The sequence below is a fragment of the Lycium ferocissimum genome, chromosome 2 (genome assembly GCF_029784015.1).
Source record: "Lycium ferocissimum isolate CSIRO_LF1 chromosome 2, AGI_CSIRO_Lferr_CH_V1, whole genome shotgun sequence".
Classification (NCBI taxonomy): Eukaryota; Viridiplantae; Streptophyta; class Magnoliopsida; order Solanales; family Solanaceae; genus Lycium; species Lycium ferocissimum.
In genome coordinates, this window is record NC_081343.1 from 16,551,648 (window position 1) to 16,568,289 (window position 16,642).

At 39.5% G+C, this 16,642-nt stretch overlaps 1 protein-coding gene across 1 annotated transcript in view; it reads left to right on the plus strand.

The window, feature by feature from the left end:
- Positions 1 to 15,855, plus strand: part of LOC132047425 (regulator of nonsense transcripts UPF3-like) — a 16,669-nt gene extending 814 nt beyond the window's left edge. The window contains exons 3-9 of the mRNA XM_059438476.1: positions 1,540 to 1,720; positions 4,764 to 4,837; positions 6,108 to 6,543; positions 8,137 to 8,235; positions 8,331 to 8,440; positions 8,537 to 8,590; positions 15,195 to 15,855. Of these exons, the coding sequence (XP_059294459.1) occupies positions 1,540 to 1,720; positions 4,764 to 4,837; positions 6,108 to 6,543; positions 8,137 to 8,235; positions 8,331 to 8,440; positions 8,537 to 8,575 (939 nt within the window). The 3' untranslated portion in view covers positions 8,576 to 8,590; positions 15,195 to 15,855. The remainder of the gene's footprint in view (positions 1 to 1,539; positions 1,721 to 4,763; positions 4,838 to 6,107; positions 6,544 to 8,136; positions 8,236 to 8,330; positions 8,441 to 8,536; positions 8,591 to 15,194) is intronic.
- Positions 15,856 to 16,642: the final 787 nt, after the last annotated feature.

Here is a 16,642-nt window from a genome sequence, read left to right on the forward strand (position 1 = left end):
TATCAAGTAGTATATCGTTTTCATTAGGAAGATCATATTAACTTCTCACCATAATTGTCATCAAATTATAGATCACCACACATCGAGTAATGGCATTTAGCCCACATTATCACCCAATCAATAACATATAGGAATTCCAATCACACATTATGCTCGAAGACTAGACATGCTTTCTCCTATCAATCTCATAACACATACAATTAACTAATCAAAGTCTAACTCAAGTAAGCTGTAACCTACCTTAACTGCAGAGCTAGAACAATACGAATCACTCCGCTGTAGCCTTTCCCTTCCGTAATGCCTCGGAACGCTCAAAGTCTAGCATCAGATGCTAAATAAGTCACAATCACTCTAGTCAACAACATCAATTCAATGAACACCCTTCCACTTTACCCTTTCTAATAGGTGAAGGCTTTCTATGTATAAATCATCCTAACATTGGCCTTAGCAACCATAAACTATCAATTCATAAAGTTATTCATTCAAGTTATCTCTTACAAGCAATTTCTATGGTCAAGCTACCATCTTTATGAAACCCTAATTCTCAATTTACTTAGTTCATGTCTCTAACGGTTCAATTCTTGATTAGAAAGTGATAACCCAAGCCTTTAGATGATAATCACACAATAATATTCATAACCCACCAACTATTAAAGGTCCATTAAGTTCTAGGGTTGCTAGTCTCAATTTACCATTGTAGACTCATTAGAATGATGATGATCTTAGAGATGATGCGTAGTGAAGGGAGGAAGGATTGAGACTTACCTCTCAAGAATATTCTTGCCCTAGCCTTAGAATTTCTCCCTAGGTGCTCCTCGGAAACTATGTTGGAGTTTTATGAATAAAGAATTCGGATTAAGTGTTTAAAAACACGGTTTTACTGTCCCCGTCGACCGCTGCGGCGGTCGTTCTGTCGCTGCAGCGGTCTCGCTATAGCGGGCAAGGGCCCGCTGTAGCGGACACCAACTTTCGTCCACTTCCGCTGTGGCGAGCATTGACCCGCCATAGCGCTAGCGCTACAGCCCCCTTTTTCCTTATGTTTGCGACGGCGAGGATCACGCTGCTGCAGCACCGCTGCTGAACCAGTGGGGTCGCTAATTTCACCAGTTTTTCACTCTACCACACAGCACTTCATCCGAGGCCTCACAAACACAAACAAAACATGCACGTTAATGTAAAACACCATACGGACTCACCCGTGGCCTCAGAATCCCCAATGGTCTAATTCCCCCTCCCCCCCAAAAAAAAACAAATGGACTCAACACAACCAAACAATAATCATAAACAAGCCAAGGTTTCAGTTCTTAGACATCTACATTTGAGTTTCTATCAGCTTGCTCTACCCTTGGAAGGGTTCTATTTGGTAGGAGGATTTTCCATAACGACCTTTCAGGTCGTTACATTTGGTCATAAAATTTACACACACTCAGACATAAGCACATATAGATGCACAGTTTTTATCTTTTCATGTAGGATTTTGACAATAAAACTGCTGCTTGTTGGGAATTTTTCTGTTTATTGACATGCGGTTAGTAACTCGTCTTGAATTGCTTACACAGCTACCTTATTTTGCAGTATGTTCAACGGGACAGTTCTAAGGCTGGAATCTGTAAGGACAAATCATATACACTAGTGCCAAAACGTGATGATCAGCAGCTCTCTGACAAGTCTGGTACCTCTGCTCCTAGATCTGGGATTGATTTAGTGGAAGGGGAAATTGGTATGTCTTATGTTTTGTACAGGGTTGCTACAAACTACAGTTGATATTGGCATTTTTTTTTTTTCTGTTTGTGGGGTGGAGGAGTGTTTAACAGTCCACATTTAAAAGATTTTTTAGGGGGTTCAATTTGGATGAGAGTATGTTTTAGTTTAAATAATCAAACATGTGGATTTGTGATGTTATGCCTGCTTATGTTAATGCATTTGAGAGTGATAACAAGTGTAAGTGACAAATTGACTTGTCATGTTTATGGAGATTTAGATTAAAGGTAAAGGAACTGCACTGCTGGTACATTTTCTAGTGCTAAATCAGTTAGATCAATTTTACTGGCTTTGCCAGTGGAGAATCTGGATGTTGGGAACTTGACAAAAAACCCACGGAGGATCTAGCAGGCACTCTGTAAAAGTCTGAAAGGCAGGAGTGGGGTGGATAAGGAGTTAACAGTTCTCTGTCTAGACCTTCAAGCTCTTTATTTGTGTCTCGGAGATCTATTTGTAGGAAATAAGCTACACTAACTTGCCGCTGAGACATTTGTTTTTCATAAATTATATTATACTCAGTAGCAACTAGCAAGCCAAGGAACTACGACAATCATATATCTCTGTTGCTATGTTCTGTTTTGCTCAGTTAAACAAATATGTTGAAAGTAGCAAGCATCAATGTGTGTAAAGGTTTATGACCAAAACAAAAAGGACAGGAGAATAATTCTGTGCATTAACGTTACCTGCTAAACAAAAATAATTCTGTGCATGGTAAACCTATTACTTATGTACCCGGGTAGCTAAGTTACTCGGACTCGTCTAAAATGTTGTCGGGTGCGTGTCGGATTCTTCAAAAGTAGTGTATTTTTGGAGGATCCGACACGGGTACAGCAACACTTTCGAAGAGTCCGAGTAACTTAGCCGGGTAGCGCCCTCTCTTCTGTGCTCTCTGTCAATCTTGTTCAGAGGTACTGCGTAGAAGTAATTCATCTTCAGGATCAACCTAATCTTTTCCTCCCTGATGTTCAGAGGAAGGGTTCACCCTTATACAAGTCACTTTTTCTACAATGTTAATAAAAATGAAAGCCAGAGAATAGGGAAAGATAATCCATAACCTGCCTTATCACAAATATTTTCCTATGACTATTGGTTATATTAGTTATTGGATTTTAACTCTTTATTGAAATGGTGTACTTGATACTAAACCGGATCTTTTGAGTGCTGGTGTAGTATGGCAATACCACTTTACAGTATTTTCAAGAGTCGAGCAAAACATACTGGATTTGGGATTTACTTAATAAGATTTTATTTGAGATCTATTTGTTGGATAATCAAACTAAGCCAAAATGCATTTCTCTTTGTTTGTTCGCTAGCTGATATTGGCCTTTGAGTGAGGATATACTATATGCTAAATGAGTAGACACACAAGCTATTTGAGTCTGTTGGACTTGGCTTTTGATTGCGTAGATAAAACTTGTGTGAGTTTGTTTTGCATGATAAACAGAGAAGTTCCAACAGAAACATTCTCTCTTTATCTTTTTGATAAATCAAAAGAGTTCATTAATACTTCAGCAAGATGATATGATATTCACACAGGTGTAGTGTTCAGATACATTAAGCCTCCCAAAATTATATCCAGCTCTTAATACAAGCTAGTATTTCCACTTTACACCAAAATACTAAAGAAATATTACCTCCTTTCCATCTTATATGGTGGTTCTTGACTGGACATACCTAAAATACCTTAGAACTTGTGGTCTTACATATGCCATGACATTAATATTTAGGGGGGCTATAAGAGCATGTTATTAAGGGTTAAACAGGAAGTTTAAAGAGCTTCCAAATATTGGAAGTTGTCATTCTTTTTGGAACAGACTAAAAAAGAGAGTGCCACATAAAATGGAATGGAGCAGAGTAAAAGTTAATAATGTGACCCTCAATAACCGATTCTCTAGCCCTTCGAAAGTTCTCCTATTTCTTCCCGTCCACAAGACCCAAAATTGCAAAAAGAGCGAGCTTGTATAGCTTTTCTTTTCTTGCATCACTTATTCAATCTCCTATTTGCCATTGTGTCTGCTGTTGCCTGAGAAGGCCCATCGAGGTTTGAGTGTTGCTACCATCAAGTATCACAATTCAGAAGTAGAAATACAGTGCAATAGAAGGTGGTCCACATAGAATTCCTTTTGTTATTTTACCGTACGATATTGTCCAAGCTTTGGTATTATTTGGATGTAGAACTGGAATCCTTTATGCCTTTGACTATTTCTTTGCAACTAGAAGTTATATTGTCTTAAAACATGGACAGAAATTAGCCACCTCTCTGAACCCAAAAAGAGGTCTTCATCCTGTCACCTGTAATGCAGCGCCCACGTGGAAGTATTTTAGGGGAAGAGGCCTTCTGTTGCATGAAAAAGAGTTATATATTAATTCTAGGGTCGTAGGCAGCTGTTGTTTGTATTTCTCATTAAAAAATGAGACCAATGAATAATCTTCAATTCTTATCTACTGTACTTATCAGAAGAAAGTTTTATTAAATTTGAAGGGGAGCCTTGGCGTAACCAGTAAAGTTGCCTATGATGAGGTCACGGGTTTGAGGCGTGGAAACAGCCTTTTGAAGAAATGCAGGGTAAGGCTGCATACAATAGACCCTTATGGCCTGGCCCTTTCCCGGACCCCGCGCATAGCAGGAACTTAGTGCACCGGGCTGCCCTTATAATGGATCTACAGAAGTGGGTGATCCAAGTCTAATTTTTTTTTAAGAAGAGAAAGGGCAGCCTGATATAGTTACTAATTGGACTACCTAGCAGGCGACTTCTATCTTATAATCCAGTCTGGTATCTTGGATGCTTATTCACTTGGTTGGAGGTTAGAGCGCTAAGTTTGGTTGAATTATAATCTATTTGATATGTGTAGAGATGTTTTACTTGCACAAAGTTTTGTGCTTTCATCATTTAACAGTGGAGATGATCAGAATGCGCTCTCTCCTTTTTACCATTCTTGTTATTGTTACTTATTCAAGCATTTTGTTTTAAGTATCTATAATGCTTTCTAATCTATTTCAGGTCGTTCGGTAACTGCTGATAGTGGGAAGAAGAAAATCCTGCTGTTGAAGGGGAAGGAAAGGGAAGGTCGTAATGTAAGTTTTACATCTTTAGTGGCAGGAAAAAGAAGGTCCTAATGTAAGTTTAACATCTTTAGTGGCAGGACAAGGAGCTTTTTTCTTCTACTTGACTATCTTTCACTGGGGCATCGGTAAAGGGGTGGGGGGGTCAGAGAAGGGAACTGAAGGGCATTGGCAGTCTTTTGTCTCTATCACAAGGAAAATGATAGCATGTGCAGAATGGTTTCCATTTTATTGGTGAAGCGAACTGAGATACAAGAGATATTAGAGCAAGTGAAGAATTTTATAGACCAACACCATTTAGCTTGAATGACTAAATTCATCTTCCGTGTGTTGCTCAATTCGTTACTACCAACAATTTCAGACTTGCTGTGATCATATGTTCATAGAATTTGCTGTAGCCTCCTTTTGAGGTGACAATATCTAAGAGTATGTCCGTTCCTGTTGGGTTTGTCTTCTCTAAATAAAAGCATTGCTAAAATATGTTCCATATGACTGTGATATAGTATTCCATTTATGACAAATTTATGTGGATTGCCCTGACAGAGCAAAAAGGTGCCCTTCACACAATATTGTGCCCTGGAGGATGATATACTTGTGTAAACTTCTATATCAGGAAAAAAAATGCACAGTGATGTTCATGACATTGTATGTACTTATATGGGTTTACTTGCCTGAATTAAAATTCCGGAGGCATGACATTCTAAAGATTCTGGATTTTGATGTGATTTATCAGATTCTGCATACTGTGGTTCCCCTGTTGGAGAGAACTATTGCCTCTACATAGTTGTTTAAGGATGTTATCCTTTTAGGTTGCTACTTTATGTCCAAGGCGTAACACATCAAAGTCTTCTCAGGTTATTTTCTTAGAGCCCGTTTGGATTAGCTGAAAAAAAAAGTGGCTTTTAAGCATAAGTGCTTAAAAGTACTTTTTAAGTGCTGAATGTTATTTTATAAATAAGCAGTTACTTGTTTGGATAAAAGTGCTTAAAGGGGTTTTAGAAGTAAGGGTAGTATTGGAATTAACAGAAAATATAAGGGATAAAAGGGTAAAGTTTTTGGTCAAACCAAAAAAAAAAAAAGTTGGGGTTGAGCAACTTCTTGGTTTTGCCTTATTCTAAGCGCTTTTTAACTTAATTTAAGTTGTTTTCTATTTTACCAAACACCCAAATAAGTTAAAAATGGCTTATAAGCTGGTTTGACCAACTTATAAGCCAATCCAAACGGGCTCTTAGTTCGTTTGTCATCCATCTGGGACTTACTTTTGTTTCTATTAACTATGTAGGTTTCTGGTGGCTCATTAGCTCAACAGAATGTGGCATCTACTCTCAAGAATTCACCTAGTTCATCTGCTCCGAAACAGAACCAGCTCCAAGTAGCAAGTGGCTGGATCATCAGAAGTATTCTTCTAAAGGATGCTCGACAGAATCAATCAACATCTCAATCAGAGCATCAAATTCAGGATAAGGCCAAGAGACCTCCTCGGCCACCAAGTATGCAGTTGTTTCAGAAGGATACAAGTGGAGCTAATGAGGATAAGGTTGTTGGAAATGACTTGCAAGTTGTCCACATTGAGAAGCAAGAAAGACGTTCTAGGAATAGAGATAGGCCTGATCGTGGTGTTTGGGCTCCTCTTCATCGTGCTGATAGTTCACAAGCCAGTAATGAATCTTTATCATCTGGTACCCCTCAATCTTCCCAAGTGCGAGATTTTGTTGAAGGTTTGTTCACTTGTATCACTTAACTATTCTTGTCCTTTTGCCAGATATGGTATATTCTCAAAATCTTCTGATTGGGAAAGTAAACTCCTAAGGTCTGCTTGGGAACCGTAGTATAATTACTAGACATGTCATTGCTAGGGTAGTAATTACACAATACAGTAATTACAAAGTCCTGCTTGTTTTGACGCGTAATTCCCAATGTCATGTGTTTGGTTGCCCAAGGGTAATTACATAGTTAGATATTTTTTTAGTTTAAAATGAAAGTTAATAATTTTTACTTATTTATGTAAAATATATTAAATAATTATAAATTGTTAACTAATAGCGTGAAGAATAACTGGTATCTTTCAAATAAATAATTTTTGAGCTTGAATTGATTTTAAAAAATCCCAATAACAAGTTTAATATTGGACCAACTTATGTGAATATAATAGAAAATTTATGATTTGTTGCACTTTTTAAATTTAAAAGAAAAAATAGATATGAGTTTAGAAAGTAATTTTGTGTGATGAATATTTATATTAATGAATAAAAGATAAAAGAGTTAGAACTACCTATTGAACAAACTACAAATTCTACTTATCAATCTATCTACAACAAAATTTATATGAGAACTCATTATTATAAAGCTAATAATAAAGCATAATATTATCTTCAAACTATCAATATCATCAATCAAAATTAAACCGATAAAAGAATCATATCAACGAAGATAAAAAGGAAAGAAATAAGATATTTAAAATATAGAAAATCATAAAAAAAGATAATAACTATCTAGAAAGTCATTAAGTTCATTGCCATCAGTAAAACATCAACCTACAAAGTGCTACTAGTACTAGTGTACTAAAATTGAATATGCAATAAAATTTTTTAAAGGGCAGCCCGGTGCACAAAGCATCCCGTTTTAGCAGGGTCCGGTGAAGGTACACAACCTCTGATGTGATTTAGAGTTGTAGACAGCCTACCCTAATGCAAGCATTAGTGGCTGCTTCTACAACTCGAACCCGTTACCACCTTTTACCGTTGCTCCAACCATCCATTTTGCAATAAAAATTCTTAAATAGAGAAGGTAAATATTAAGGAGATATGAAGTACTGATATCTGTAATGGAGCAACAAGTGGCTTCATGTTGAAATAGAATTAGAGAGGACAGAAATGGAAGAGGAAGAGTTCCTTTACCCCAAAAAAGAAGAAAATAGTACTTGAAAAAGAAAAAAGAAAAAAGAAAAGAATTTGAGTCATTTGGAACGTACATGGTGTAATTACCCCAATTCTCATCTTCCCATTGAGAATTGGAGAGAGTAATTACTTCCCCTCAATTACATCCAATATCATGCTGACCAGGTAAATTACTTGGCCAAACAAACAGGCCAAACTGTGTAATTACACCTAGTTACATCCAATTACAAGTGCCCTTCCAAACTGGCCCTTACGCTTATTATTTTACTGCCTCTTCCAAGTCTTCTATGATTGCAAATGAGTGTATGCATCATTTCCTTACCTCTTAATTCTAGTTACATGTTCAATGTATGTAAATTACCTTTGGTTTAGTTTTTTCTCTTGAAATCGTACTCTCTTTTTCTGCTTCTATAGGGGGTCAGGGAGAAACGAAAAGTGATTTACCAAGTGCACGTGGTTGTGAGTTTAGACCAATTGGTAGTGGGCGTAATTCTCATTCTTCTGCTGATAATGGTTAGTTTCATTTTGGGCCATAAGATGATTGTGCTGAAATATTTGATGAATTTTCTCTAGCCTTAGTTATTGGGTCTTTTTTCTGATGAATTAAGGTAACTATAAACATGGTGGTCGTCGTGGTTTGAGGGATGTGGATGGCACTTCTGTTGGGGAAGGAAAACCCATGAGAAGGGGAGTTACTTCTGCTTACAGTTCTCTTGAGGTGTGCTTTCTTTTTAAATTCTTATTTGTACTATAATTATCTGCTTTCCCCATGTACATTACTAATGTGCTTGCATGGACTATGGTGCCAATGCAGAAACAAGTGTGGGTTCAAAAGTCAAGTTCTGGTTCTTAGTTTTGTTATTTAATGGTAAGTTTCAATACGGTCCATGTGGTGTCTACTTTCTTTTTACTTCAATTTTTTCCTTCTATAGAAATGTTCGGTAAATGAATTGAATATATGGCATCAGAAGCTACACATTCCGAAATAGCTGAGGCCTTGAAATTTAAGGTTAGCAGAGGGATAAACTATTATGATAATTTACGTCTTTTCAATTTGATGGTGGGAAAGCCTGGGACCATCTTTTTGGGTGTAAGTTTAGTCTCCTAGGTAACATGCTATTTCTTTTTGTTGGAACAAAAAAAGGAGCAGTATGTTTTCAATCATAGGCAACGGTATGCCTTTATCTTCTTGCTCAAATTGCTTCGCCAAGTTGTTTGAAATCTAGAGCTGCTGAAATTGGATGTTTGAAGTAGTTTTTAAAAATGGTCTGAGTGATGGATGTGCTGTGGATTGTGTTGCAGTCTTGTGCTTTTTCTAAAGCAGCTCAATGTAATGGAATTTAGTGGCCCATCTTTCTTTTATTGGATGTTGTCAGGGCTGAAAGCTCCGACACTTTTTCCTGTTATATTTGGGTTCTGTTGTACTTCTGTACATATTTTGGGTGTTGGTCTAACTGGAAAGAACATACCTGCCATCAATGTTTAAAAGCAAAAAAGTGTAAAAAGCAACAAGGCCAGTGGGGATATAACCGAAAAGTATAACCGAAAAGTGGCAAAATTCACCAAAACTATAAAAAATAAGTTAACATATTGTGACTATAGTACCTACTACCTAAAACATTAAATTGCAATCAAAATTATAGTACCTACCCGATATATAATAACGACGATATTAATACAATAATTAAATTGAAATTAAAATCAGTAATTTCAAGAACCCAAGATTTAGTAACTACAATATTAATACAATAATTCAAAGTAAACATTGTTAAAATAAAATTTCAACTAGGACAGTTAAAGATCAGTAAAATAGCAGATTGACAACAACAACAGCAACCCAGTGAAATCCACAAATACGGGGGTCAGGGAGGGAGAGTGTACGCGGACCTTTTACTCCTGCCAAGGTAGGACGGTACATTTCGAAAGACCCCGCTCAATAAAAAGCATAAAAAGAGGTCGGATAAGGCTAAGAGATTCAAAGCGATATGGAAATGCAAATAACGAAAGCAACACAGATAAAATAGGATAATCAAAGCACCGAAAATAACAGATAATAGCAGAAATCAGAGCACAAGAAATTATACTGCAATAATGCGACTATTAATAAGGAAGGATAATGAGACTATCTACTAGCCTTCTACTCGAATCTGGGTCCTCCAAACCCTCCTATCTAAGGTCATGTCCTCGTGCTTTAGAATCGCGCCATGTCGTGTTTAATTACCTCTCCCCAATACTTCTTCGCCTACCCCTACCCTCGTCCGAAACCATCCATGGCTAACCTTTCACCCTCCGCACCGGCGCATCTCGTGTCTCTCTCTCTTCACACGCCCAAACCATCTCAATCTCGCTTCCGATCTTGTCTTTCACCGAGGCCACCCTACCTTGTCCCGAATATCCTCGTTCCTAATCTTGTCCACTCCCGGCGTGGCCACACATCCATCTCAACATTCTCATCTCGGCAACTTTCATCTTTTCGAACGCGAGAGATCTTAATCGCCAACACTCCGCCCCATACAACATAGTCGGTCTAACCACCACTTTGTGTGTGTGTGTGTGTGTGTCCGCGGCACCTTCTTGTTACATAGCACTCACGAAAGCCGAGCCTCATTTCATCTACCCCGCCCAATACGATGTGTGACATCATCGTCAATCTCCCGCCGCTTGCGCGATAGACCCAAGATACTGCGAAATTACTTTTCTTCGGATGGCTCGGGTACCAAGCCTCACTTCCAACAACCGACCTCTTGAGGTGCTTCACCGAACTTGCACTCTTAAGTACCGTTCGGTCCTACTCAGCTTAAACCCTTTAGACTCCAGAGTATGTCTCCAACCCTCCAGCTTAGCATTAACTCCGCTACGAGTCTCGTCGATCAGGACTATGTCATCCGCGAAAAGCATACACCATGGCATATCACCTTGAATTTGCCGCGTCAATCCATCCATCACCAAGGCAAATAAAAGCGGACTAAGAGCTGATCCTTGATGCAACCCCATCACAATTGGAAAGTACTCTGAGTCTCCTCCTACTGTCCTTATCCTGGTTTTGGCTCCCTCATACATGTCCTTGATTACCTTAATGTACGCCACAAGTACACCTTTAGCCTTCAAGCATCTCCATAGGATCTCTCTTGGAACTTTGTCGTAAGCCTTTTCTAGGTCGATGAATACCATGTGTAAGTCGCTCTTCCTCTCCCACCTCCACCCCCGCCTCACTCGCAAGACGGATGGTTTCAGAATTGAGCGTCCGGCATTTAATCCGAACCGGCTCTCTACGGAACAGACACGCCTCTCCTCACCCTCATCTCCACCACTCTTTCCCCACACTTTCAGTATGACTTAGCGACCCCCCCCCCCCCCCCCCCCCCCCCCCCCTGATACCTCTATAGTTGTTGCAACTCTGGATATCTCCCTTGTTCTTGTACAGAGAGATCATTACACTCGACCTCCATTCTTCGGGCATCATTGCCGTCTTAAAGATGACATTAAACAACCTAGTCAGCCACTCCAAACCTGCCGGGCCCGCGCTCTTCCAAAATACCCCAGGAATCTCGTCAGGTCCGGTCGCTTTTCCCCCGCGATCCCACAAAAAGCGCACCCTTAACCTCCTCAACCTTAATACTCCGCAATACCCAAAATCGTGACGCTTTCTGAATGTTCTAAATCTCCCAACACAATGTCTCTCGTCCCTTCTTCATTCAAGAGTTTGTGGAAGTATGATCGCCATCTCTCGTCTACCCAGTCTCTCTACCAATACTTTGCCATGCTCATCCTCGATGCACTTCACTTGATCCACATCACGTGTCTTTCTCTCCTCGCCTTGGCTAGCTCGAACAATTTCGATCCCCTTCTTTCTCCTCTAGTTCGATAAAGGCGTTCAAAAGTCGTCGTTTTTGCCGTCGAAACGGCCAACTTCGCCTCCTTCCTCGCCATCTTATAAAGTTCCCTATTCGTCAACTTCTCCACCCCATCCTTGCTTTCTATCAACTTCGCATACGCCACCTTCTTTGCTTGCACCTTCCCTTGAACTTCTCCATTCCACCACTCGGGCCCTCGATGCTGACCACGACTACCTGTCGAGACCCCCAACACTTCCCTTGCTACCACCCTAATGCAACTAGCCGTCCTATCCCACATACTGGTCGCATCCCCACTACTATCCCAGGACCCCATATCTTTCAATTTCTCTCCCATCTCCAGGGCACTAGTCGTGGTCAAACTCCCCCATCTGATCCTAGGTCGGTCATGCACGACCCTCCTCTTCCTCGTCATCTTGATCCTTAAATCCATCACCAAGCAGCTTATGTCGGGTTGTAAGGTCGTCGCTCGAATGACCTTACGTCTTTCGTACGTACCTTTATCATCCTTCCTAAGGAGTAAAAAGTCTATCTCCGAGTCTTAGCCACCGAACTACGAAGGTTACCAAAGGCTCCTTCTTTGGGAAACTCGAATTGGCTATCACCAACCCAAAAGCTCTTGCCAAATCCAAAAGTGAGACTCCTCCTCCATTCCCCGTCCCCAAGCCAAAGCCTCCATGCACATCATCATAACCTCCCGAAATAGACCCGATGTGCCCATTGAAATCACCTCCCACGAATAGCTTCTCAGTAGGCGGTATGCCTCCCACTAAGTCATCCAAATCCTCCCAAAAGCTCCTCTTCACCTCCTCGCCTAAGCCCACTTGCGGCGCATATGCACTAATAATGTTCAAAGTGAGCCCTTCAACGACCACCTTAATCGACATCATCCTATCGTGACTACTCCCAACCTCTACCACCCGATCCCTTAATTCACTATCTACTAAAATGCCTACCCCATTCCTATACTTCGTCCTACCGAGAACCAAAGCTTATACCCGTCTACCTCCTTAGCTTTAGGACCTACCCATTTGGTCTCTTGGACACAAGCTATATTAATCTTCCTCTTCTTAAGAATCTTAACTAGCTCTATGGATTTCCCCGTTAACGTCCCAATGTTCTAAGAACCTACTCTTGACCTAGACGCTCCTTTAACCCGCTTACTCCTCCTAACCCTCGCCCCTGTCCCCGAACGAGAACATGACCCTAGTCTACCATCACTAACCAAAGCCACGAAAACGAGTATAAACTAATAAATTATTCAAAGGTCTAAAGTCAGCAAAATGTAACTACAAGTGTATAAACAAATAATGGATATGGCAACCGGAGGTACCAACTCCAGTTGAACTGAACCTGGTCGCCGCTGGAAAACACTGTTCAATGTCCGAGTACTGTTCACTGTCGAGTTACTGTTCACTGCCGGAATAATGTTCACAAAGACCTGAAAGGGAGAAGAGAAGAGGGAAAAAAAAGGAGAGAGAAAGAGAGGGCTGGCCGGAAAAAGTCGCCGGCGATGGCGCAGCGGTGTTCTGGCAGCGCCAGAAGCAGATAAAAAAAGGAGGAGAGAAGAAGAAGAGGAGAAGAAGAAAAGGGAAGAGAGAAGAAAAGTAAATCTGGCCGGAAAAGTGGCCGGCGTCAGCTGAACAGTGATGAGGTATGGTCGCCGGTCGGGGTGGGGGGGGGGGGGGGGGAGATCTTACCGTTGGGAGAGCATAGGAGAGAGAGAGCAGAGAAAATAAGTAAACCTAAAATAGCAGATTGAATTTTTCATTTTTTTTTTTTTTTTGGGTTGATAGATAAAGTAAGATGTTTCATTCACAAGGAAACGAATTGAACTTTTCAATTTTTAATCAAGCATCATAAAAGAATTAATGTTAATTTGTAGTATTTTTCATATATAATTGCTTTAATCAGTACTAAGAGAGTAGAAGGGAGAAGCAAAAGATAAATGCAGAAACAGGGAAGTATAAGAAGATGACTCCCTATACTAGAATTTACAGAAGGAGAGACATTGTTGGAAGGACAACAAGAAGGAAGAAGTAAATCAAAAGAAGCAGATCAACATAAGTAGTAGAAGAAGAGACGTCGAAAAATGAGGAGATGAAACAGACAGGAACGCCAAAGAGTGATGAAGTTTATGTGGAGAGGAGTCCTAGTACTTGAATATTCGAACTTTAATCTTTTGTTTTCTAATTCATATATAATGTAAAAATGGAATGTAAGTAGGTGAGGGGGCGGATGTAGCGAAGTGGATCAAGGCAGTGGATTGTGAATCCACCATGCACTAGAGCTGCTTGTCGTTCCAACCTAGTTCCAACAATGCATTTCTCGGAGCGAGAAAGAGGAACTGGTTGATGTTGCATATTAGAACTCATTAAAGCTCGATTAGATTCTCTCTTTATTTTGACTTTTTTCAAAGGGCAATGAAAGGGAGGAGAACAGTTAATCTGTTATTGTTTATCTTTTAATTGAATTCAAAGAAGCAAGCGCTTCTGATGGGGATTACATTGCACTTGACTGTTTGTAGTAGGTGCTTCATAAAGTTAAGCGCATCTCACCTCTCATGAGGCGATGACTTCGCATCTCTCCGTCGCTTTAAGCATTTAAGGGATGGTTTTTAGTAACACTGTTTGCTTCATGCTTTCTCATTGACTCTTGATGGTTATGCGTTTCGCTCGTGGCTAAAAGAAATTTTGCAATTCCAGGCTAGGGTCATTTGGTAGGTTTTATGACTTTATCAAATATAATTCTAAGATGTCTTTGTTTGAGAGTTGAGTGTTTCTCATCTTGTTTAATCCAATGGTCACCAAAAATGTCAGTATTCTATGTTAAAACATATTTATTCTCTATCCTATTTCTCATACTACTTTGATCCTCACTATCTGTAGTGCGTGCTTCATAAATTTTAGCAAATCGCTTCTTCCATGAGGCGATGACCCCTCGCTTTGCATCTCTCCGTTGTGTAAGCAACAAAACGATGGGCTTTAGTAACTTTTTGCTTCAGGCTTCCTCATTGACTTTTGACGGTTATGCTTTTCTGTGATGGCTAAAAAGATATCTTGCATTTCCAGATTAGGATCACTGGTTTTTTTTTTTTTTTTTTTAATCAAATATGATTCTAAGATGCCCTTGTTTGCGAAGTTAAACTGTTTCTTGTCTTGTTTAATCCAATAGTCACCGCAAATATCAGTATTGCTATGTTGTATATTTTCTTCACGTATTGATTCTCTGTCTTCCTATACCTCGTGGTTGTGTATCCTTTTCTTCCTCATTTATGGTTTACCATGCACTTAGATTGATTTCGGTACCTAGGTAAGTTGACTAGGCAAACCTCAACCCCCCAACAAAGGGAAAAAAAAACTCCTGTGGCAAGGGCAGGTCCTATTGAGTGTGTGTGTGTGTGTGAGAGAGAGAGAGAGAGAGACTCTGCTGCTCTTGCCTTAAAATGAACTCCCAGATACGTTTGACTGAGAAGTTTACTGTTTTTGATGTCTTCAGTCGTATTATCTGGTCTTCCTACTTTAAAATGAATTCTCAGAACTTTAATGTGTTTTATGTTGATTGACAAGTGAGCCATTTTGTAATGTTCTTCAATAGTATTATCTTGTTCTTTTACAGTGAAATGATTGGTTGTTTACCATATCGAGTATACAACAAGATAGTGGCTGGAGCTCTCTTTGCTTGACAGGACAGGTGTGAGGTTGCTGGAGCAAAGGTGTGGGTTCGAAAACTTCAAATGGAACTTTCAGTACACCAGGGTGCTACAGGTATTGGTGTTCACCTTTGAACTAATCTTTGACCGTATTGAATCAAAGATTGACAGGAATAGGAGCGGGAGGGAAGAAAGTCATATTAATGACATATCACCACAATTTTCAGCTGGTGTTTCTTGTGATGGCATCTTTTCACCATCAGAGCTGTGGATATCCTCGTTCCTGCCTTTGACTCGGCTGATAATCAAGAAAATATAGATTCTTAGATGGGAACTTAACTTTTGTTGAACTGTAAATACAAATGTGGGATCATGTGAAGTGCCCACACTACTTATTCATATGTCTATAATCCCATGTTAATTCTAGGCTTGACTGGTGGAGATTGGCAGCTTGTTTGAGCTAGTGTTATCTAAGCAGATCCAATTGCTGAAGCGTTGAACAGTTGGATCCCCATTATTGGTGTGTTATTGGGTGTGCTAGGCTAAGGTGTGTTGGAAAATGAAAGACCATTTTGGTGTTGATCCATCAGCTGGCCAAAGTAATAGTTCAGTTTATATATTACGCAATTCTTTTTTCCGTATGTCGTTAATTTTGCATTTATTCAATCCAGTGCTTGTTTCTGAGATTTTGATTATGTGCTAAGGCCTCATTTGTTTCCACTTAATGGAGGTCTGGATCTCAGATGTTCAGACCTTAGGTCATTAAGTGCATTCGTTTACATTAAGATCTAAGCATTTATTTGGTTTGAATAGGTCTTAATCGTTAAACTCTTGACAAAATTTTAATATCATTAAGATGTATTTTGTATGAATAATTTGTACCACCACCTCCAACCCCACCCCCACAACCATCCCACTACCAACCACCCCTAGCCACTAACCCCCACTACACCCCTAAAACCCCACCCACTACCATGCACCTATCCTATCCACAATTACAAAGCATTTCCACCATTACTAGTGAGCATAAGTGTTTCAATTTTTATTTGATTAAATTTGTATTTATCTTCTAACATTTACTTACTTTTTTTTTAAATTTGAATTGTATATTTATTATGTTATAAATAAATACCTTATACACATTCAGATGTTGAAAGACGAACAGTCCTAATCATTCAGTGTTCAGATTTATAGACATTTTAATCATTCAAACGTGCATTCGGATTTAGATATCTTAATTTTAATGAAAACAAATGAGGCTTAAAACTCGACGGGTGTATATCACAGATTATGTGATTTGATCTGTTCAAGTCAATAGCCACCCAAAAAGCATGAAATCATCTTCCATGTTTTGGATGAGTGCGCAAAATTGATGAAGAATTTGGAAAGGAACTAGGCTTGCACACACCAGAAG